Source organism: Camelus bactrianus, chromosome 3 (genome assembly GCF_048773025.1).
Source record: "Camelus bactrianus isolate YW-2024 breed Bactrian camel chromosome 3, ASM4877302v1, whole genome shotgun sequence".
Classification (NCBI taxonomy): Eukaryota; Metazoa; Chordata; class Mammalia; order Artiodactyla; family Camelidae; genus Camelus; species Camelus bactrianus.
The window spans coordinates 115,953,225-115,974,063 of NC_133541.1; the positions used below are offsets into that span (position 1 = coordinate 115,953,225).

General features: G+C 48.0%; 2 protein-coding genes across 4 annotated transcripts in view; one reads left to right on the top strand and one right to left on the bottom strand.

Moving 5' to 3' along the window:
• The window catches only part of ZFP62 (ZFP62 zinc finger protein), a 28,602-nt gene extending 27,239 nt beyond the window's left edge, over positions 1–1,363 (bottom strand). The window contains exon 1 of the mRNA XM_045513086.2: positions 1,120–1,363. Coding sequence (XP_045369042.1) covers positions 1,120–1,183 — 64 coding nt within the window. The 5' untranslated portion in view covers positions 1,184–1,363. The remainder of the gene's footprint in view (positions 1–1,119) is intronic.
• Positions 1,364–1,485: 122 nt separating this feature from the next.
• Positions 1,486–19,125, top strand: BTNL9 (butyrophilin like 9). 3 transcript variants are annotated; one of them, XR_012505730.1, is made up of 11 exons: positions 1,487–1,706; positions 5,677–5,816; positions 7,726–8,073; positions 9,518–9,799; positions 12,552–12,680; positions 12,866–12,898; positions 14,546–14,566; positions 14,790–14,816; positions 15,343–15,667; positions 17,452–17,478; positions 18,368–18,456. XR_012505730.1 is itself a non-coding variant. In XM_074361046.1 (10 exons), the coding sequence occupies exons 2-10, from the start codon at positions 5,699–5,701 to the stop codon at positions 18,958–18,960; spliced, it is 1,578 nt and encodes a 525-aa protein (XP_074217147.1). In that variant the 5' UTR covers positions 1,486–1,706; positions 5,677–5,698; the 3' UTR covers positions 18,961–19,125. The 3 variants fall into 3 exon arrangements, 2 of the variants coding, with proteins under 2 accessions (XP_074217147.1, XP_074217148.1); XM_074361046.1 differs by lacking the exon at positions 15,343–15,667 and having other exon boundaries at positions 1,486–1,706; positions 18,368–19,125; XM_074361047.1 differs by lacking the exons at positions 14,546–14,566; positions 14,790–14,816; positions 15,343–15,667; positions 17,452–17,478; positions 18,368–18,456 and adding an exon at positions 14,612–14,673.
• Positions 19,126–20,839: the final 1,714 nt, after the last annotated feature.

The window sequence follows — 20,839 nt, forward strand, 5'->3', positions numbered from 1 at the left end:
TTCATGTTTAATCTGTCCCTGAGCTCCCCTCTGTCTCCCTGGCCCCAGGGACCTGAACCCACCATTTGAGCTCACCACGCAGCCTTCTTGGCTGTCCTGGGATGTCTTTAAGCATGCATAAGCCTAGGATGTATGCACCCATCTGCCTGAATATGGAACGCCTCCTTCAAGTTGGCACCCCAAAACCCACGGTCTTCACCCCCACCCCTAGCCCAGAACCCTAACACCTGCACAAACCCCTCTCCACACATCAGGCATTTCTGGGAGTTCTACATATGCTTTAGTTACCCCATGCCATAGCTCTGACTTGTCCCTGGGAAGGATGTCAGTGTGGGGGTACAGCCGGGTGGCTGGCACCTTGGTCCACTGTACTTCCTTCCCACTAACACCAAAGTTGCGTAGTGGTGATGCAGGAAAACGGAGTGGGGCATGAGGAGGGCCGTGTCCCAGGTCTCAGCTGAGCCCCTGGGACGTGCCCCACCAAGTGTGGGTCCTTGGCTTTGCGCAGGAAAGAATTCAAGAGCGAGCCACAGATGAGTAAAGGTAGATTTATTCAGAGAGATACATTGAAAGGCAAGAGAAAGGCCACAAGGTGTGGGGGTTGGGTGCTCAGATTAAAAGTAGGTACGCACACTCCATAGACAGTGTGGGCTGTCTCTGAAGAGGGAGAGAGAGGCGCCGTGTTGCCGGTTTTTTATGGGCTTGGTGGCTTAATATGCTAAGTGGAAGGGCCAGTCTAAGTAGCCTGGGGAAGGGGCTGGGATTCCCAGGAAGTTGGCCATTGCCCACTCTTTGACCTTTTGTGGCTAGTCCTGGGACCGCCATGGTGCCTGTGGGCATGTTATTCACCATGTGAATATATTACAATGAGCGTATAATGAAGCTCACGATCGGCTAGAAGTTAAATCTCTCACCATTTGAGCCTCAAGGCCTCCTGGGGGTTGAATCTTTCACCATTTTGATGCTAATTGCTGTAGCATGCCTTGAATGGCTGTGCCCTGCCCCCTTCCATCCTGTCTCAGTGGCATATAGCAAAATGGGGTGGGGTGGAGTAATGCTTCTTTTTTGAGCCCCATTCCATTGGAGAAATCCAGGTAGAGCACCCCACCATATTCTTACCTTGCAGAGGCTGGTGTAGCTGGTTAAGAGGTGGGCACCAAACCTTTCCTAACTCTTGGTTCATGGATATTCCTGTCCAGTCTCTGTATCATTTGCTGTGATGGCGACGAGAGAGGGGCTAGCCAGGCATGGCCGTCCTGCCTCCCTGGAGCCCCAGAGATCCTGAAAAGCCAGCTGGAGCGTTTTCTCCCTGCTCTGAGTCTCTGCAGTTTGCAGCCTCTAGAAAAATCCCAGATACCTCGCCTCTCCTCTCTCCTCTCCTTAGAAGACCTTGGAGGGAAGTTTTCCATGACAATTCAACTCATGATTTTTTCCTCACACGGGCAGGATGTGACAGAGACTTCCTCGTTTTGTTCTGTCCATCTTGGTTTTTATAGCAAAGGGCAGAGCAAGTAGCGTGTGTCTTAAGGAGGAAGGTGGGTGGGTAATTCTGCCACAGAGGAGCTGGCCTCCGTCAACCGTGCTGCCGGCCTGTCTAGGGGACCTTCACAGCTGGGACCAGGACACTTCACAATTGTCCCCTTTGCAGGGAGTTGAAATCAGCAGGATTCATCTGCCATTTCAGACCCTTTGCTGCTACCTTCCAGGTATGTGTGTGGCTCATTCTCAATGCCTGTCTAAACCTCCACCTTTCAGAAATGGGATGCAGAAAATGAGGGCTAACCAAGGAGAGAGCACAAGATGGATTGGCAGTATCTTATCAGCTGAGCCTGGCTGCAGGACAGGGTGTGTTCAAGGGGAGATGGCCATTCAGGCAGCTGCATCTGAAAAAATCCACTTCCAATTTGCCCTTCAAGCCATCTGAAGCCTCACGGAGGGTCCCTTCTGGGGGCAACTTATCTCCCTTAGAGACTAGAGGTGGAAACCCTCTGTGGGTCTATTAAAATCAAACCAAAGCAAGCCAGTGAGCATTAATTGACAGTTTGTGGAGGGCAAAGCATTGCAGCGGGTGCTGGAAGGGAAGCGGGTGCAAGGCTGCAAAAGCCCTACCTCTGGGAGCTTGCAGCTTAGGACACAGGGAATGGGAGAAGGGCGACGCACACACACAACCCGGGCTTGCAAAACTAACAAAAGCCAAAAAAAAAAAAAAAAATCTTTAAAGAGAGACTCAAGAGCTAAGGGACTGGAGATCAAGAGAACACAAGCGTTGTTAGGAATTAGAGCAGCAAGAGGAGAAAACTGGAGTGGAGTTGGAGTGGGGTCAGGGAGAAGTTGAGAAGGAAAGAAGAAGGAAGAGGAAAGAGGCTTGAGAGGATGTATCCGCATTCCAGCAGCATTTCTTTGACATCAGCATGCATGACCCTTACTCCTCCTTGTGTCTTCAGAGGCTCCCTGGAGAGGAGGGAGCATGAACCCCTCCAGCAAAGCCTAGCTCCAGCCTGAGACCCCCGTCCTCTCCATCCTTCCCCCATCTTCCCCAAATATGCAACGTGTCCAGCTTCCCACCGTTCCCGGGCAAAACCTCCCCATCAGAAAAAGACTCTGAAATCCATTTACACGGTGGTGCAAATAGCTAAAATCAGGTGTTTCCCCTCTGAGGAGTAAGGATCAGAGCCTTTCAACTGCAGAGGGAGGTTGGAAAAGGCAGGCTTCAGGCAGTAAGTGGGGAGGAGGGTGCCCTTTAGAGCAGGAAGGGGCATTCAGCCCCTCGGAAGTCCCTTCAGACCATCTCCCTCCAAGACTTTCAAGACTGGTCTTTGAGTGTTGGAGGAAAAGGGACCACGAGGCACTCTTTCCTGCCTCAGAAGACGCTGTCGACGAGATCTGAGCGAAACCCTGGTTTTAAATTGTTCTATTGGAAGTGGATTTTTTCTGATTTTTTATATTACTTTATTTTATTTGGGGACGGGGAGGACTCAGGCCACTGCTTCAGTGCATGTGAGATGCTGTAAGAGTGAGCACAGGAGCTTGTGAGCAGGCAGGGTGCCTAACAGGGGTCACAGTCTGGGGAACAGGAGGACTGAGGGTGCACCCAGGCTTGACCCACAACACAGCTGGTGAGAAATCTGTATCCAGCGAAGCGCAGAGCTTGGGAGGAACCCCCACTTCACCACCTTCTCGCTGGGTGTGCAGGGCAAGTCACCGGGCCTCCCCTCCCCATGCCTCTGTAATTTGGACCTATAATAATAGTAATAATAATTCTGATATGGGTAAGTGCTTGGCAGATAGTAATTGCTCAATTTGTGTTAGTTTTTATTACTGTGGGTACAAGCGTGTGTGCGTGCGTGCGTGCGTGCGTACTTATGCCCTCCTCCCCCTGCAGCGTCGGTGACTGAAATCACATGGGTGTATCACAACGGAGAACTGCAGTCCTGAAAGTAATTGCAGGGTCTGGGACACACTGACTGTCTTTTTTTTTTTTTTTTTTTTTTTTTTTTTTTTGAGTTATAGTCGGCTTACGGTGTTGCGTCAATTTCTGGTGTACAGCACAATGCTTCAGTCATACAGGAACATACATCTATTCGTTCTCATATTCTTTTTCTCCATGAGCTACTACAAGATATTGAATATAGTTCCCTGTGCTATACAAGTATAAACTTGTTTATCTGTTTGATATACACCAGTCAGTATCTGCAAATCTCGAACTCCCAGTTTATCCCCACCCCCCGGCAACCACAAACCTGTATTCCATGTCTGCTAACACAAGTCTTGACTAATTCCTCCAAGTCCAGCTGATCCAGAAGGATCCAGACACACTCTCTGAGCCCTGCTGTTTTGGAAGGCATTCGCTACGCTGTTGCTGATATACCCTTATGGCTTCACCGTCATGGTCCAGAAGCAAAGACTGAGGCGCAAAAGAGAAGAGAAGGGAACAGGGAGAGAGAGAGAAAACACACAGCCAGTGTGGACCCTCTGCCCTGGGCTCTTTTGCTGCCAGTTTCCAGGCTTGTCGCAGACACATCCCTGCCATCAGCCAAGAGGGCAGGAGGCTAGACGGTCCAGCTGGAGCCCAGGCTCTGGCCCAAGGCACCTGTTCTGCTGGTTATTGCCTGAACAGTGATCCCCAAAAAACAAAACAGCCAGGTTCCCTTCAGATGGGACTCCAAGCTCCTCCCTGAGAGGCCCTATCTGAAGCACGGATGGGGCCGCCCCAACTTGCCCCTCTGCCTTCCCACCTGGGTGTGAGCTCCAGGGGGGCCCACAGCTCCCCGGCCCACTGAACTCACAGGCCATTGTCCCACCCTCACGCTGTGGTCTTGTCGGTCAAGGCCCTTCCGGCTCAGGGATCGCTCAGGGAGCCTCCCCTCCATGAACTCACCCACGCACCTACTCAGACCTTGGGCTGCATAACCCAGCAGTGGCTTTTAAAGTCCTGCACCTACACCCCAATGGTGATACTGCCGATGGCTCAGGACCCCAGGAACTCATGCTGCCTCGCCAGTCTGCGGGAAAAGGAAAACCAAACAGTGGAGTGGGGTGGCAGACGGAGGGAGAAGGGAGATGGAAGGGTGGGTAGCTGCAGGGTAGAAACTGCTCCACGGCAGGCCTTTCTGCTCTGGGGGTGCTGTGATGGAGTGAAAGGAGAGGGATACAGTCTCTGGAAGGAGATGGAGAGCAGAGAGCAGGTGTTTGGAAGATGACGGCAGAGAGAGGAGCTGACTTTTCTTTAAAGAGCACCCAGCCAACCCATGGGAGGCTTATTAACCCTCTGAGCCAAGCTGGCTCCTTCCATTGTTCTAGCAAAGAAATCGAGGTCCAGCAAGTTACACAACCTGTCTAAAGTCCTACAAGTAAATAGAGGAGGAACGTCAAGCGGCTTGTATGTCTGCTGAGATGCGTCAGCTGCCCGGGCTCCCTGGCTCTCAGACTGGAAGGCATTCCCGCAGGTCCCAAAGGGGCATCAGGAGTGAGAGGGGACAGCCCTTGTGTGCGCTGGGGCTGGGATCCCGGACCACAGACGGGGCATGGGGAGGGCTAGATGGGATGGCTGCATCGCTGTGGCCTCGGAGACACTACTGACTCAGGGACAGCCACCAGCTGACCTCCTGGGGGCTCTATCTGAGGTCTCAGGGCTGGAGGAAAATATCCTAGGTGTGGTTGAAGTTAAAAGGCAGTCAGGCATGCATCCCACTTTGGAAAGATTAGAACTCTGTGTATGTTCCTCTCTTTTGTGGACCTGATGTTCCAGGTCAAAGGGAAGTGGGAGCAAAGAATGGAAATACATCTGGGAGTCCTTATAGATTTCCCTTTGTTTGAGCAAAGTCACTCAGTCCCAGCTCAGCCCCTACACAATGTGTGGCTCTATTCCTGGCTCCCAAACAATGGGAAGCTCAGAAGCTGCTTCCTCTGGGACCCTTTGGCCTTGTCCTCTCACAGCTCTGTGAGTCCAAGCACAGCCGACAACACCATGAGCAGGGCCACCTGTTAAAATGAGAAGTGGCTTTCAGATCTGGCTGTTATTGAAAAGAAGCCAGGCGCTGGAGCTTGTAAGCACAGGACAAAAAAAAAAAAAAAAAAAAAAAAAAATCACTGAGGCAATGACAGGCACCCAGTGACCTGATGCGTGGAGTTCCAGCTCCCCTGTGGCACTCCAGCACCTCTTTGTCCCTCTAACAGGTGGCCCCCACCGCTGAAGAAAATGGTGGATTTCCCAGTCTTACTGGACCCCTACCAGCAAGTACGGCTGTCCCGCAGTCTCGTCTTCCTCGCTCACCTCCTCCACCTCCTCCTCCTCCAGCCGGGGGAGGTGAACTCAGGTAATATGTCCAGTCGGCAGCCCAGCCAGCCAGGATGTGAGCACCTCAGCTTCTGCCCAACCCTCCTACAGGGGTTCCCAGGGCTGAGGTCTCGTAGCCTCAGACCAGGCTGTGCCTGGGGCTAAAATACAAGATTGCCACCCCAGGTGTTAAGGAGCCCCGGCCCCTGAGCCCCATCCAGCCCCACAGTGCTCCTCTGCCATCCCTCCAGCCACCCACAGCCCCACAGTTCACAAGCATGGCAGACGGCATGGGAGGAGGGTGCCAGAAAATTCTTATTGGTCTGTGTTTAGGCTGAATTTGTTGGAAAGAATTTTTTAACTCCACTCCTGCATATAAGCCATAGCTTTGGAAAGGCAACAGGGACCCATCTTTTTTTTTTTTTTTTAATTGAGTTATAGTCAGTTTACAACGTTGTGTCGATTTCCAGTGTTCAGCACAATTTTTCAGTTATACATGAACATACATATATTCACTGTTGCATTCTTTTTCACCGTTAGCTGCCACACGATTGAGGGGCCCCTGTCTTACAATCCCTCATGAAAGAAGCAATTAACAGAGAGTGTAAACTAATTATGCAAATGCAATTCCCCTGAGCTGGAAAGCAGGGATACCAAGGTGACTAGGCACAGTTCAAGACAGGAGGACGGACATGACATAACCGCCTATCCAGCTGTGTGACCAGGGCGGCGAGAAAAATGTACCCAAAGATTTGGGAGCATAGCTACTAGACCAATTGGTTTTCTCCAGAAAAGCCAAGAAGGGCCATGGAGAGGAGGTGCTATTTGAGTAGAGCCTTGCAGGATGTAGATTCTCCTGGAAGATGACAGAAGAAGAGTAAACTAAGGCAAGGTGTGCCCAGGAAGTGGGCCAGCCGTCAGGTGTGGGGGCAGCAACAGCTGGAGAGAACCTGGAGAGGGAAGCTGGTAGGAAGGGCGTCAGGTCTACCCCGAGTGGCCAACAAGGTGTCTCAAATGGAATGAACAAAGAAAGGAGCCCCCATGCTGTATGGGCAGAGTGAAGGATGGGAGGGATTCATGGAGGAAAAAATTGGGGTAGGGTTAAGCTGAGCTTTGAAAGAAGGAAAGGGGGTGCACAGAGGCCAGAGGGAAGAACGAAGATGTGCCAGGTGGCAGGGAACGGCATGTGCAAAGGCACTGCAGCAGGAATAGCAACTCTCATAGGAATTGCAGAAAACAGGGAGCAGAGGAGCCATATGGAGACATCACTGAAGAGGATGATCAAATGAAAGATCCTGGTGATAAAAATCTCAGAGGCAGGATTTGGCCTTAGATAGGAAAGCCCATGAAGCAGGGAGCTCCCCGCAGATTATCTGAATACCCTTTGTTATCACAGAAGCTGTCCATGTGCATTATATAACATTAGAAAATCAGACAAAGCAAAAATGGGAACACATCTATACCCACCACACACAAATTATCACCATCAACAATTTCGTCTATCTCCTTTCAAATCTTTTGTTCTGTACATTTATGCAAATATGTCATTTTTTAATCAAGTAAGAGCATAGTGTACCTATGGTTCTGAAACTTGCTTTTTTGTTTTGTTTTTTGGTTTTTGGGTTTTTTTTTTTTTTTTTTTTTTTTTTTGCCAAAGATTCAGTTTCATTTGATGCCCTGGCCATATTTACATAGCTGTCCCCAAAATACTGTTGGAAGCCGGTTGGTTCAAACCAGCTACCAGTCCAGAACCACAAATTTCCTTGTGTATTTTTCTAATGTGGCACATTCAATTTTTTCATGACAATTACTCGTTCAAGAAACGCGACCGGCTGTCCTGTAGAGTATCTCACCTTTGTCATTTGAATGGTTTACTGTAGATTTCCGAGCTGCAATAAAACATATTTGAGGAGAGCTGATTTTGACCACTGTCTGGGTTCTCATCCTAGAGAACTTCACGGTGGTAGGCCCTGGGGAATTCGTCCTGGCGCACGTCGGGGATGAGGTGGAATTCCCGTGTCACCTGTCGCCGTACCTGGACGCCGAGGACATGGAGATCCTCTGGTTCCGCAGCCAGGCCGCTGACGTGGTGCACTTGTACCAGGGGCGTCGGGAGCTCTACGGCCAGCAGATGGCGCAGTACCAGAACAGGACCGAGCTGGTTAAGGACGACATCGCGGACGGCAGCGTGAGCCTGCGTCTCCACCGCGTCACCCCCGAAGATGAGGGTACCTACGGGTGCGGCTTCTACTCCGGCGACTTCTCCGGGGAAGCGATCTGGGAGCTGGAGGTAGCAGGTGCGTGACTTGGTCAAGCCCCAGAGGAGAGGAGAAAAGCGTCCATTTGGATAGAGCTTAAGAGGAGACAAAGAAGGGTGGGTATAGCTCAGTGGTAGAGTGCTTAGCAGGCGCAAGGTCCTGGGTTCAATCCCCAGTATCTCCGTTAAAGGAAAAAAAATTTTAAGAAACAAACAAGAAAAGATAGAGAAATATAGAGAAAGGGAAAAATATCTCTAATTAAAAAAAAAACTATTAAAAGGAAAGGTTTTTTTAGAAAATGAACAAACGAAATGCTCATAAAGAAGATACACCAATGGCCCTTAAATGTATGAAAGATAATTACTTTTACTCATGGTGAGATTTTACTCATAGTGAGAAAAAGGCAGATGAAAGCTACAGAGATGCAATTTTTTTTACCCATCAGATTGGCAAACATTCAGCTGTTGGACCACACACTCTTGGTGGAGGTGGGAGGAAGCAGGCCCTCTCCTACCTTGCTGATGGAGTTCAAAGTCCCGAAGCCCCAGAAGCCCCAGTGCGGGGGGATTTGGCAATAGCTACCAGAAGTGCCTGTATCTCAACCCTTTGAGCAGCAATCCCACCTCTAGGAGTTGACCCTGACGATACACCTCCCACAGCTCCAATATGGAAAAGACATATATGTATAAGTTTATTTTTGTGGCATCATTTGTCATTGTACTACAGTGGAAACTCCCTAAATGTCCAAGCTTAGGTTCCGAGTACGGTCCATCATGCTATGCAGCTGAAGAAATGGGCATGAGCTCTAAGCTGATGTGGAATGATTTCTAGGATGTTTTAAAGACACAAAAGATGCAAAGGAAGTTCTACAGCATGTTAGCTTTTGTGTAAGAAAGGAGGAGAAACACTGCACAAAAGAAACACAGGAAGGATAAACTAGAAGCCAATGAAAGGGGATGGAAAGAATGGAGAAAGGCCTGGGGCTTTTTTGATATACTTTTTAAAGTTTTATCCTTTAAACAATTTGAACATGACAATGTTCTGCACATCCCAAATATAAAGCTAGCTCCACTTGGATAGAGAGATAAAGTAGTATATGTAACAAAGGGACTTGAGCTCTGATGGAATTCAAGAGAGAGAGGACAATCTGTTGAAATTTGTGGTGCCCGGTGGGATTTTTCTTCATCCTAGGGCCACTGTCCCTTACATTATATGACTAAATACCAGTAGCTCTTCCTGGCCAAATGGCCTCCTCCTTATTTCCAAATGCCTTTCAGAAGTAGTCCTGTCCCCCACATGCCACCACTGATTTAGACTGTCAGTTATAATCCATAGGTGGAGGGCTGCCAGCCCACACATGTGTTAGGAGCAGTCACAGTCATGATGCCTAATGGGTGACTGCAAACGGTGCATGGTGGCATGAACTTCACATACAACTTCTGGGAAGGAGTCTGACCTTTCCCACTCCTCCTGTCTCTCACAGGGCTGGGCTCGGACCCTCATATCTCCCTTGAGGGCTTCAAAGATGGAGGCATCCAGCTAAGGTGCACTTCTAGTGGCTGGTACCCCAAGCCGCAGGTTCAGTGGAGAGACCATCAGGGACGCTGCCTGACTCCGCAGACTGAAGCCATTGTCAAGGACGCCCAAGGCCTGTTCAGGCTGGAAACATCTGTGATCGTCCTAGAGGGGACCCACAACAACGTGTCCTGCTCCATCCAGAACTCCTTCCTGGGCCAGAAGAAAGAGTTTGTGGTCCACATAGCAGGTCAGTGGGTGCCAGCGCACCCTCATCTTCCCAGTCTTCAGGTCCTCGGTGTCCATTACTCCAAAGGCCATCTACTGGGATACAGTGGCACGAGGGCCTGGCTGTGTGTGGGGTGGACTAAACTTGACCCCTGAAAATTCAGCAATGACATCAGGAACCTCCTGAGAGTACCGCTGACAACCCACACAGTAATTGGAGGAGGCCCCAGAAAGCCAACATTAGGAGCCAAAGGCCATGTGCTAAAATCAAGAAAGTACTCACTAGATGTCATTATGAGAGCCCAGGCATTCCTAATTTTGTCCCTCAGACAATATTTACTGAGCACTCACAATGTTCCCCAAACCCCTGACCTCAGGTTCCCATTCCAGTGGGGGAAATAGACATACAAAAGAATAAATTAGGAGGGAGGGGACAGCTCAGTGGTACAGCATGTGCTTAGCATGCACGAGGCCCTGGGTTCAATCCCCAGTACCGCCATTTAAAAGATAAATAAATAAATAAATGTACTCACCTCACCCCCAACAAACAAACACACACACACACACAAAAGAGTAAATTACACTCACAGTGAAAGAGAATGTGACAATGAATGTATGCACGTTCATATATAGCTGAAAAATTGTGCTCTACAGTGGAATTTGACACAACATTGTGAAATGACTATAACTCAATAAAGAAATGTTTATATATATTTTAAAAAAAGCATACATTACAGCACACCTTAGAGGGTGTTAGGTTAGGTGAGAGCAAGAAACAGGAAGCAGACAAGAGTGCTAAGGTGGGGCAGGGTGTACATATGGGTTTCAAAGTGGTGGATCAGGGAAGAAGACTGCTAGGCAATGAGTTGAAAGTGAGGACATTATCTAAGATGAATGTTCTCTTATGAGGCACCCCTGCCCCCTGAAGGATTTAATGTTCATGGCCCCTACTGTTTTAAGTCTTGAGGATAAACCTAACAAATGGGCCATGTTTCACATTGGCCCAAATCAACAGTTAATATTATCACAAAAGAAAAAAAAAAATCTCACCCTTATAAATGATAACTTGTCCTCAGGTAAGAAGACTTGACAGAACCACGTGTCACACACAGTTCACCCAAAAGTCACCTGGTAATTGGGTAACTGGTAACATCTATGTTAGCTAATTGTATTTATCCAAAGGAGAAATAGGACATCTTGTATCTCCATGACGAGCGTATAATTATGACCTGGAACCAGGTGCCTAAGCGAAACTCCCAGGAGACCTGGAGATAGGGGCGCTTTATCCTTGATGTTTCCATTTCAAAGAGATGGCTCCGAGCTCCTTAAGAAAAGCATTCCTGGGTTATAAAGCTGGGAAGGGGCTTAGCTTTCAAAAAGATTTATATACATCTCAAGAAGATACAGAAAGAACTTAACAAGTTTTCTAAAGGAAATACTCTAAGAAAAGGGAAAGGGGCATCTCTTTCCCTTTTTGCACCAGGGGAAATCCAATTTTTAGATTTGTTCTTATCCTTGGTAAAAAGTGTGAGTCACCTGGTTATAAGCAGGGAGGCCATTCAGGTAGAGGCCCCTCTGGTAGAGGGGACAGCAAGTGCAAAGGTCCTGAGATGGAAATGTGTGTAGCTACTGGAGGAGCTGGAAGAGTGCAGGACAGGCTGGAATAGAGGGACAAAGTGAAGATTGCAGATCACGGAGCCATAGGACCCTGAGCTCTTTAACCCCTAGGTCAGTGCATCTGTGCTGAAGGACCAATCCTTTGTGGCCCAATACTTTTGACCAGGACAATAAAAATGCAGTACCAGAAGAATAAAATTAAAAAACAAAGGAACACATTATGTTAAGTGAAATAAGCCAGACACAAAAGGACACATATTGTATGATTCTCTTTATATGACGTACCCAGAATAGCCAAGTCACAGAGAGGGAAAGTAGGATAGAAGTTTCTAGGGACTGAGGGTCAGGGGAATGAGGAGTTAGTGTTTCATGAGCACAGAGTTTCAGTTTGGGAAGATAAAAAAAGTTATGGTGGTGATGGATGTACAACCATGTTTATATCCTTAATGCCACTGAATTATAAGCTTAAAATGATTGATAGTAAATTTTGTGTTATGTATATTTTACCATGATAAAAAAAAATACAAAGAAAAAAGGATTTTAAAGACCACTGAGATAAAAGCACCGATTTCTTATAATTACCTTCAACAGACACAAAAATATTCTACTAAATGGCCACAAGAGTTTCTGAAGGGTTACTCTCCATTTTTGCACTATATCTTTACCGTCTGACCACTGTCCTTGCAAGCCTTGTGCCGCATTCTGCAAGAATCGGGGAGATGACGTGTAGATTCCTCAGAGCTGGTAGGCAGCAACGATTCACTGGGTTTCAGATATCAACCCCGTGGGCTCTTATGTCCTTCAGATGTAAAACAAGAGTGGGAAGAAACAGAGGGAGGTCAGGGCTGTGGTCACAGACATTCCAAGCTGGAGAACTGGGCGGGGCCCATCACTCCTTCCTTTCGCATCCTTCAGTTTGCAGTACTCTCCCCTTGGCACTAGCAAGTTCAAGTCCTCGTCTGTTCCCTGGGTGCCACTTCCCCAGGGCACTGCACAGTAGCTCTCATGCCCATTTTACAGATGGCTAAGGTAGGGGCCCAGGAAGGACCCAACTGATCACTCGAAAGGTTTTCTGGTACTCAGTATCCAAACTACTCTTGTCGCTTAGTGTGTAGTGATGACTAAATCAAGACAACTCTATGTGGGGTGTTTTGCAGATGTATTTTTACTTAGAACATCCCTCTGGAAGAGCATTTTCTTCGGGACTCTGGTGGGACTGCTGCTACTCCTGGCTCTCCTCACAATACTGGCGCTATGCTTCTTTGAGAAGCAACGGAGGTCTCAAGGTAACCAGGCAGGCATGGGGGCTGCCCTCCTGGAGCTGGCTTTGCCCAGGAGGGAAGCGGTGGCGGTGGCGGCCATAGTGGGGCACCGCGGAGGGCCCATTCTGCCTGGAGGCAGGGCTGGAACGGGACACGGAAACAGGCAGGGGAGTCCACACATTCAAGCCTGCTCCTCTTCTTTCTTTCAGAAAAGCTGAAGAAGCAGGCAGAGAAAGACACAGGTAAGCAGGGGGAAAGGTGCACTCTTCACCCCCATCCCTGCCCAGCAGATGTGGGGACACCGGCTGAGGACGCGTAGGTCACGCTGGGAGGCTTGTGAGCAGGGCACAGAGAGGGTGCAGCAGAGGTTTTCCTCCACTTCTCCTGCCTCGCAGCCCACTCCTCCTGCGCGTCCAACTCTGACTCGTTCTCCTGAGCACACGGGGCTCCCAGTCTGTGCATTTGGGGGAAGCAAGGCCTTGACTGATGGGGCTTTTCCGCTTCTCTTCATTTCTTTCTCCAGGAAAACTCACAGCTGAGCTGGATGCTGTGGGTGCTCTGGGTGCTGTGCCCACAGTGGTGGCTGTGGGCTAGTGGGGTAATCCAGAGCAGATGTGGTTTAAAAAAAAAAAAAGGTCAGAGATTTTAGGACCCCTTTGGAGAGCAATGGGTGGCAATGATCTAATTCTAAATCCATCCCCGCCTGCTGTTCCACTCCCAAATGGGCCTGTGCATACCTGCCCAGGATGCCTGACCGAAGACCCTTTGGATAGACTCTGCCAGGCCCTCCTCTGCAAATTATATGATTCAGTTACAATTCCACCATTACAGGTCTACACCCTCTGGTTCGTCTTCCTGGGATGTCCTCTTTTTAATGCAAGTGTCACTGGAATGATGGTATCTTTAATTTGCACCAAAGTGAAAGTAATTTATCCAATCCACGTTATGCCCCAGGGACTCAGCACCCAGAAACCATGAGGGGAGCAGGAGGGAGTGAATCCAAAGGAAGAGGGGATGGAGGAGAAGGCCACCATGGGTTGGGGAAGACCTCAAGAACCACCTTGCCTGCCCCAGTAACACTCCAGACAAAATAGTGATGTTGGAGAAAACTGTCTTGCAGTCTACCTGGTCAGGCAGGGGAAAGCAAACAAACGACAAAACCAACCAACCAAACAACAACAACAAAGACAGTCATAATAAGTCATTAACACCATAGTCCAAATTAGTGTATAGTGCTGCCTCTCCCAGGAGCACTATTAAAAGAGAATGTAGAGTGAAGAAATCAAAGGAATGCATTTCTAGTGGCAAAATATCAGTCTTGGTATCGGCCAGGGGAAATAATTGAGTGGGATGTCCTCCCAGTTCCTTACATAATACACCCTGTAAGTGACCCTGAGGCTCGCACAGGGTGTGCTCCGTGCCTGGACTTATGCAGGACTTCTTCCCCAAGAAAAGCTTAAGATTTCAGGGCAAATGAGAAGCAGCCTCTTCAAACCAGACCTGAGTCCCCAAGAGAGGCTTCTCACGATCAAGACCTCTTTTCCTAGTGAGGGTGGATATAGCTCAGTGGTAGAGCGCATGCTTAGCATACACAAGGTCCTGGGTTCAATCCCCAGTACTTCCACTAAAAAAAAAAAAAAACCAAACAAAAATTCCAAAACCCTCTGTTTCCCTTCCCAGCTCTGTGCAGACTTCTGCCTTAGAGCAAAGAATAGGATGAGAAGTAAAAATCTTGTAGATGGGTGGTGCCGTAATTGGGATGGGATGGGATGGGATTGGGATGGAGCAGTGGTTTAAGGCAAAGAAAACTCTTTCCATTGGCCCAACTGCCTTAGGAAAGTGATTCCACTCATCCAAAGGCTGACATTTTCTCTGTGTTCTGCTTACAGGGAAGCTTCAAATGGAGCTTGGTAAGTGATCGCTCTTCAAACTGTTTCTTCTTGTCCACCTTTTAGCGCCTGGTTATCTGTGTGTGTTCTTCTCACCTCCCAACCAGGTATGATGGCCAGGCTGGGAGCCAGCTGGCTGTGTGTGTGGGCGGCAGGAGCAGGGGTGGGAGTAAGATTTGATGTGTGGGTAGGGAAGCCTGCAGGGACCTGGTGTTCTAATTCTGTTTTTCTTTGGCTGCTCCAGACTGGAGAAGGGCGGAGGGCCAAGCTGGTGAGTTAAGCTCATTTCCTTCCCACTGTCCAATTTATAGCTCAGCATCGCAGTCCCCGGCTCTGCTTTATTCCACAGTTACACACATGTATTAATCTATGTCACTTGGGATAGCTTATATTTATTTTTAAATACATATTTATATTTATTTTTATGTATTTTTATTTTTAAAGGTTTACTTTTCTATTTATTAATTTTGTCCTGAGGTATAAGCATACAGTAAATCACTGCTGCCAATCCTGGTTGCACATCAGATCCCTGGTGTCCACGCTCAAAGACTGTCACTCATGGTCCTGGAGTAGGCATGTCACTTTATATGTAAATATTTCTCCTTGGACCTTCTTCTATTTCCCCCATAAAGCAATCAGTCTAATGTGTATATTTTGTATGTATTCTTGCAAAATGTGAATGTGTTTTGCGCACATGCATTTTAGTGCCTGCAAATGACATTTACAGTCTCACGCTGTTCCCTGCTTTCCTCATTCATCACTGTGTCTTTATATCCATTCCCTGCTGCCGCATGTAGATCTAGTCTGTGTCTCCTTGCGGCGGAAAACTCCGTTTTACCCAGCCACCCTCCTGGAGTAGACATCCAGCCTGCTTCTAACTCCACACCACCTCAAACAGTGCAGAATGAATAACCTCAAACGTGCTGCTTTCTGGCCCTGTGTGGAGATTTCTCTGGGACGTATACTCAAGAGGGGAATTGCTGGCCCACAGGGGATGTGTCCTTAAGTGGGATAGAGGGGTCCCCTGAAGGTAGTGCCATCATTCTCCACCAGCTGTGTATACAGGCTCCATGCGCCCACATCCCTTGTGAGCCAGCTTCCTAAATTCACCAGTCAACAAGAGTAAGTAATGGTTCTTTTGGTCTGCATTCCTCTGGACATTAAAAAGTTGAAGCATCACTTTATATGCTAGCTGGCTTTGGGGGCTCCCTCTTCTGAATATTCATGTTCTTTGCCCATTTTTCTTATGGCATTGCTATTATTTTCTTGTTGATTCACCAGCCCTGGAGGAAACTGGTGTCAATGCTGAGATATAGAGCCATTTGGTTTGCAGGAGGCCCTCATGCAATATTATTATTATCATCATCATATAATATGACATATATAAGATATTAATCCCTCATTGGTATTACACTTTGTAAATTCCTTCTTCTATTCTGTCAGCTGCTATTAGCTTTGTCCAATGGTGCCCCTTATTAAAAAATAATTAAATTTGGTGCAGAGGGTATAGCTCAGTGGTAAAGTGCATGCTTAGCATGCACAAGGTCCTGGGTTCAATCCTTAGTACCTCTGTTTAGATAGATAGATAGATAGATAGATAGATAGATAGATAGATAGATAGATAGATAAAATAAACCTAATTACCTACCCCCCTAAAAAAGCCTAAAAAATTAAAATAAAAAATTTAAAACAGTTAAAAAATAATTAATTTTGAGAAAGTTGAATTAATCACATTTTTACCTTATGGATTATGTTTTTGAAGTTTTGTTGGAAGCAGATCTTCCTCACACTTAGGTCACAAAAATATTCTCTTAAATTTTCTCCTATTCACTTTATATACATTATGCGTAGGTTTTTAATCGATCTAAAATTCACCGTTTTATGTGCTGTTAGGTGAGAATCTAGTAATTTTTCTTTAAATATAGGGTCAGTTTTCCCAATGCCACCTACTACCCACTTGTGATTTTCCCATTGATGTGGGCACCACCTTCAGTGCATTTCAATTCACTAAATTCAATTGCTATGTCTTGTTGGGTCTGTCTTTCTGTCTTTTGGCCACCTGTTACTTCATTGTTTTTACTCCTGTGGCTTTTAAAGAACCTGAAAGTACAAGTTCTCCTCCATTTCCCCTTCCTTTTTTTGAAGTTAATGGATCTTTTTAAAATATAACCTTAAGGATAAATGCATGAAGTTCCTTAAAAAAAAATCCAAAAGTAGTTTTACATGGGTTGCTCTCAATTTATAGTGATATTTAGGGAGAACTGACATCCTTATAGAATTGAGTTATTCTATGCAAGAACTGTATATTTTAAAAGTTCTACTGGTTATTCTGATGCAAAAATCAGGGTTGAAAGGCCTTGCTGTAAGTTGACGGGGCTCTGAAAATGTCTTCCATTGCTTTTGCATTTTATGACTTTGGTAATCTCTTTGTTGTAAAATACAAGATAAAACAGAAATCCACAAGGATGGCTCATAAGAAAAAGGGCAAGATAAGATGTTTGGGGGACCTCTTCAGAGAGGAGCCAGGCTCAGCTGGAGCCTCTTGGGGACTGAGCCAGGCAGAGATTGAGGCTTCATTTCCATCCTTCAAAGGCACCCCACAACTGCTTGTATTGGTATTTGCCTACATTCTCTGTCGCCCCACCCCACCCCCACCCCCACCCCCCGCCATTCCCTGCACACAGCTTTGGTATAACCCAGCACTGATACCAGCCCCCTACCCGATCCCAAATTCCTGGGGAGATGCTGTGGTGGACCCAGACCAGTCTGGATCCAAACCAGCTATCATGGTGGGAACGAGCTTATTTGGGTTGTAGGCGTCCATCATGCATCTTGAGCCCCGCTCAGAGTTCCAGAGTTACTGACTCAGATCTCTGAGCCTCTTTTTCCTCTCTGTTTGGTTTCAGAGTGGAGAGCAGCCCAACAACATGCAGGTAACTGAAGCCAAGGAACTGAATCTTAATCAGAAGAGAGGTGTCAAGATCTGAGATTAGAGGACGGGTCTGTCCAGGGGCCATGTATGGGGCGTGCACACACAGACACACAAGCCCACTTGCACACACACACACACACACACACACACACACACACACACACACGACATGACACATATGCCTGCACACTTACGTGCTCGTATGCACTCGGGATTGCACTCACACAGGCACACGTTTGTGTGCACACACATGCTCCCACAAGCACGTAGCTTTCTGGGTTTTACTAGGTTTGTTTCCATCAGGCAGATAGGCTGCTACTAAGGGCGTGTTTGCCGGAGAGAATACAGATTTTATAAGGAAACTCCCAGGTCATCTGACCGAGGGGTCCTCTGGTTATCATCCACTATATGGGGGTGCTTTTCACGGGGGTGGGGTGTTGCAGTGCAGAGTACCGGACTAGATGATCTCAGAGGTCCCCTTCAGTTTTAAAGTCCTAAAATTGCTGTAAAACCGAGGCCCAGAGCTCATCGTTACCGAGAACAGAACCAGCTCTGAGCTCCTTGCCGTTGACGAGGTCTTGAGGAAAGTGAGCTCGCCTCCATCGCCACAAACCTACCTCACTGGCCATCCCTGCTTTGCGTGGCACCATTGGAATTCAGGAACCTTCTAGTTCAGGAAAGAAATGGGACTCCGCTCATCAGTTTCAAAAGCTAGGGAGTGACTCACATGCCCCTTCAGTCCCGGGATGGGGGGAGGAGGGGCTTCGGGAGAGGAGGTGACTATTCCATCCATGCTCCATAGGGAGAACTCGAGGTTTGCCTGTCGGCGGAAAGGGGATGGGGTTGGGTTGGGGTTGGGGTGGGGGCACTAACCCTGTGCCTCTGCGCAGTGGACGTGACCTTGGATCCTGGCTCCGCCCACCCCAGCCTGGAGGTCTCAGAGGATGGCAAGAGCGTGTCCTCCCGCAGGACGGCGCCGGGCGACCCTCAGCGCTTCTCCGAGCAGACGTGCGTGCTGAGCCGGGAGCGCTTCTCCCGGGGCCGCCACTACTGGGAGGTGCACGTGGGCCGCCGCAGCCGCTGGTTCCTGGGCGCGTGCCTGGCCGCGGGGCCGCGCGCGGCGCCCGCGCGCCTGAGCCCGGCGCTCGGCTACTGGGTGCTGGGGCTGTGGAACGGCTGCGAGTACTTCGTCCTGGACCCGCACCGCGTGGCCCTCGCCGTGCGCGTGCCGCCCCGGCGCGTGGGCGTCCTCCTGGACTGCGACGCGGGGAAGCTGTCCTTTTTCAACGTGTCCGACGGCTCGCACATCTTCACCTTCACCGACAAGTTCTCGGGGGCGCTGTGCGCGTATTTCAGGCCCAGAGCCCACGACGGCAGCGAACATCCAGATCCGCTCACCATCTGCCCGTTGCCAGTTAGAGGGACCTGCGTCCCCGGAGAAGAGGAGGCCAGTGACGCCTATATACAACCCTATGAGCCCTAGGACCCCGCCCTGGGCCTGTGGCGCGGCGCGCTCTCGTGACCGCAGGACCGGGTCCCCGGCGGCTTCCTGGATGCCCGGCTCCTGCTTTGCCCTCCCGCTTCCTCTAGAGTAAGCAAACACGCCGACCCCAGTGTCTGCATCGACATCAAACTGCCAGCAAAGCCTCAGTGCAGCAGAAAAGGGGCAAAGGGTGACCTTTGCCTCTGTAGACTCGTGTGTGCACGTGTATGAATATGATTTTCTTAAAAAAAAAAAAAAACAGGTAATTCCAAAGCTCATTTGTGTGTATTGTAGGATAGAGCAAATGAGAGAGAGAAAAAAAAAGATTCATGTTGCCATGGTGTTCACTGTGGAAGAAGGGAAAGAAACCGAAATGGGGCAAGCAGAGGAGAAACTTTATTGGACAAGGGTAGAAGTATCAGTTACTTTGTATATTTTAATATTTTTGTATATATTTTCCAGCTCTAGGAAGGTCTAGGAACAACACCACTTCATTCATAAGCAATGAGTTCACACAGGGCTCAGATCCTAGTTTTCAATGTCGATTCCCACTGAAATGAACTTGGAGAAATGGTGAGTTCCGGGCATGGAGCAGAGAATGCACAGGTAAATCTGGAACATCTTCTGCCTAATGTACAAATGTGCTCAAAAACTGGTGGGGTCATAGCAAGAAGGAGCTAGGTCGAAGCTGCTCAATTCTGGGACAATTTGAACATTAAAATGAATAGTGACAAGAATTGTTCAACAAGGAGTTGATGAAATAAGAAAATTTACTAAGTGTGCTGAGAGGTTTCTTCAGTCAGAGAAAGGAAATAAAAAAAATACAGAAAGGGGAAAGGAGAGAATGAAAGTAATTGTGAACTCGTGGTTTTTACTATGTAATAAATGGAACACACATATGATAGATAGATAGATAGGAAGGAAGATAGTGTGTGCACATATGTATAGTTCCTAGGTCTGTCTGCTTTGAAGGCTTAAAATCAATAACACCCCTATAGCAATGAGCACACCTGTCACCCAGAACTTGGTTTTTTTAGTACTATTTACCACTAAAAGGAACCAAGACTACTTGGAGAAATGGCGGAGTCCAGGGCTGGGGCAGGGATAATACAAGATGGTTGTGATAATCTGATTTATATTAAGAAGTATTTATTTGGCCTTCAATCTAAATTTTAGAACTGAGCTTCTAAACCCTTGGAATTTCCTAAGTGATAAGACTGATAAGGGTGTCTTTGGATATTCATAACAAGCCTCTTTTAACCACACCTGAGTTTATGTTAAATGAGATAATCTTGGAAAGCCAGTAAGGAAGGGACTGGTTTCCAGGGGAACCAGCTATGTGATCAGAGGGCTGTGATTTAGCCCCATCCCCATCCCTTACCTTACGGAGGGGAGGGGGTCTGGAGTTCAGTCACCATTGGAGTGCCAGTGATTACATAGGCAGTCATGCCTATGTAATGAAGTCTTTCCATAAAAACCCCAAAAGACTGGGTTCAGAGAGCTTTCAGGTTGGCGAACACTTGGAGAGGTGCTCAGAGAGAGCAGGGAAGCTCTGTGCCCCTTCCCGCATACCTTCCTCTATGTATGTCTTCCGTCTGGTTCATGAGCTCTATCATTTTATAGTAAACCAGCTGTCTAGTTAGTAAACTCTTTTCCTGAGTTCTGTGAGCTGTTCTAACAAATTAATAGAATCCAAGGCAAGGGTCTTGGGCATCTCCAGTTTACAGTGGGTCAGCCAGAAGCACAGGCAACCTGGACTTGCAATTGGTCTGTGAGGAGAAGGGGGAGCCTTGTAGGACTGAGCCCTTAACCTGTGGGATCTGACACTATCTCTAGGTAAATGGTGTCAGAATTGAGTTAACAGCTTGAAGGTGTTGAA

What these genes read in the sequence shown, in the direction of transcription:
- BTNL9 (XM_074361046.1), top strand. Translation starts at nt 5,699, where the DNA reads ATGGTGGATTTCCCAGTCTTACTGGACCCCTACCAGCAAGTACGGCTG. An exon ending in GTTTGTGGTCCACATAGCAG is followed by an intron (nt 9,800 to 12,551) that starts GTCAGTGGGTGC and finishes GGTGTTTTGCAG; the next exon opens with ATGTATTTTTACTTAGAACA. An exon ending in GAAGCAACGGAGGTCTCAAG is followed by an intron (nt 12,681 to 12,865) that starts GTAACCAGGCAG and finishes TCTTTCTTTCAG; the next exon opens with AAAAGCTGAAGAAGCAGGCA.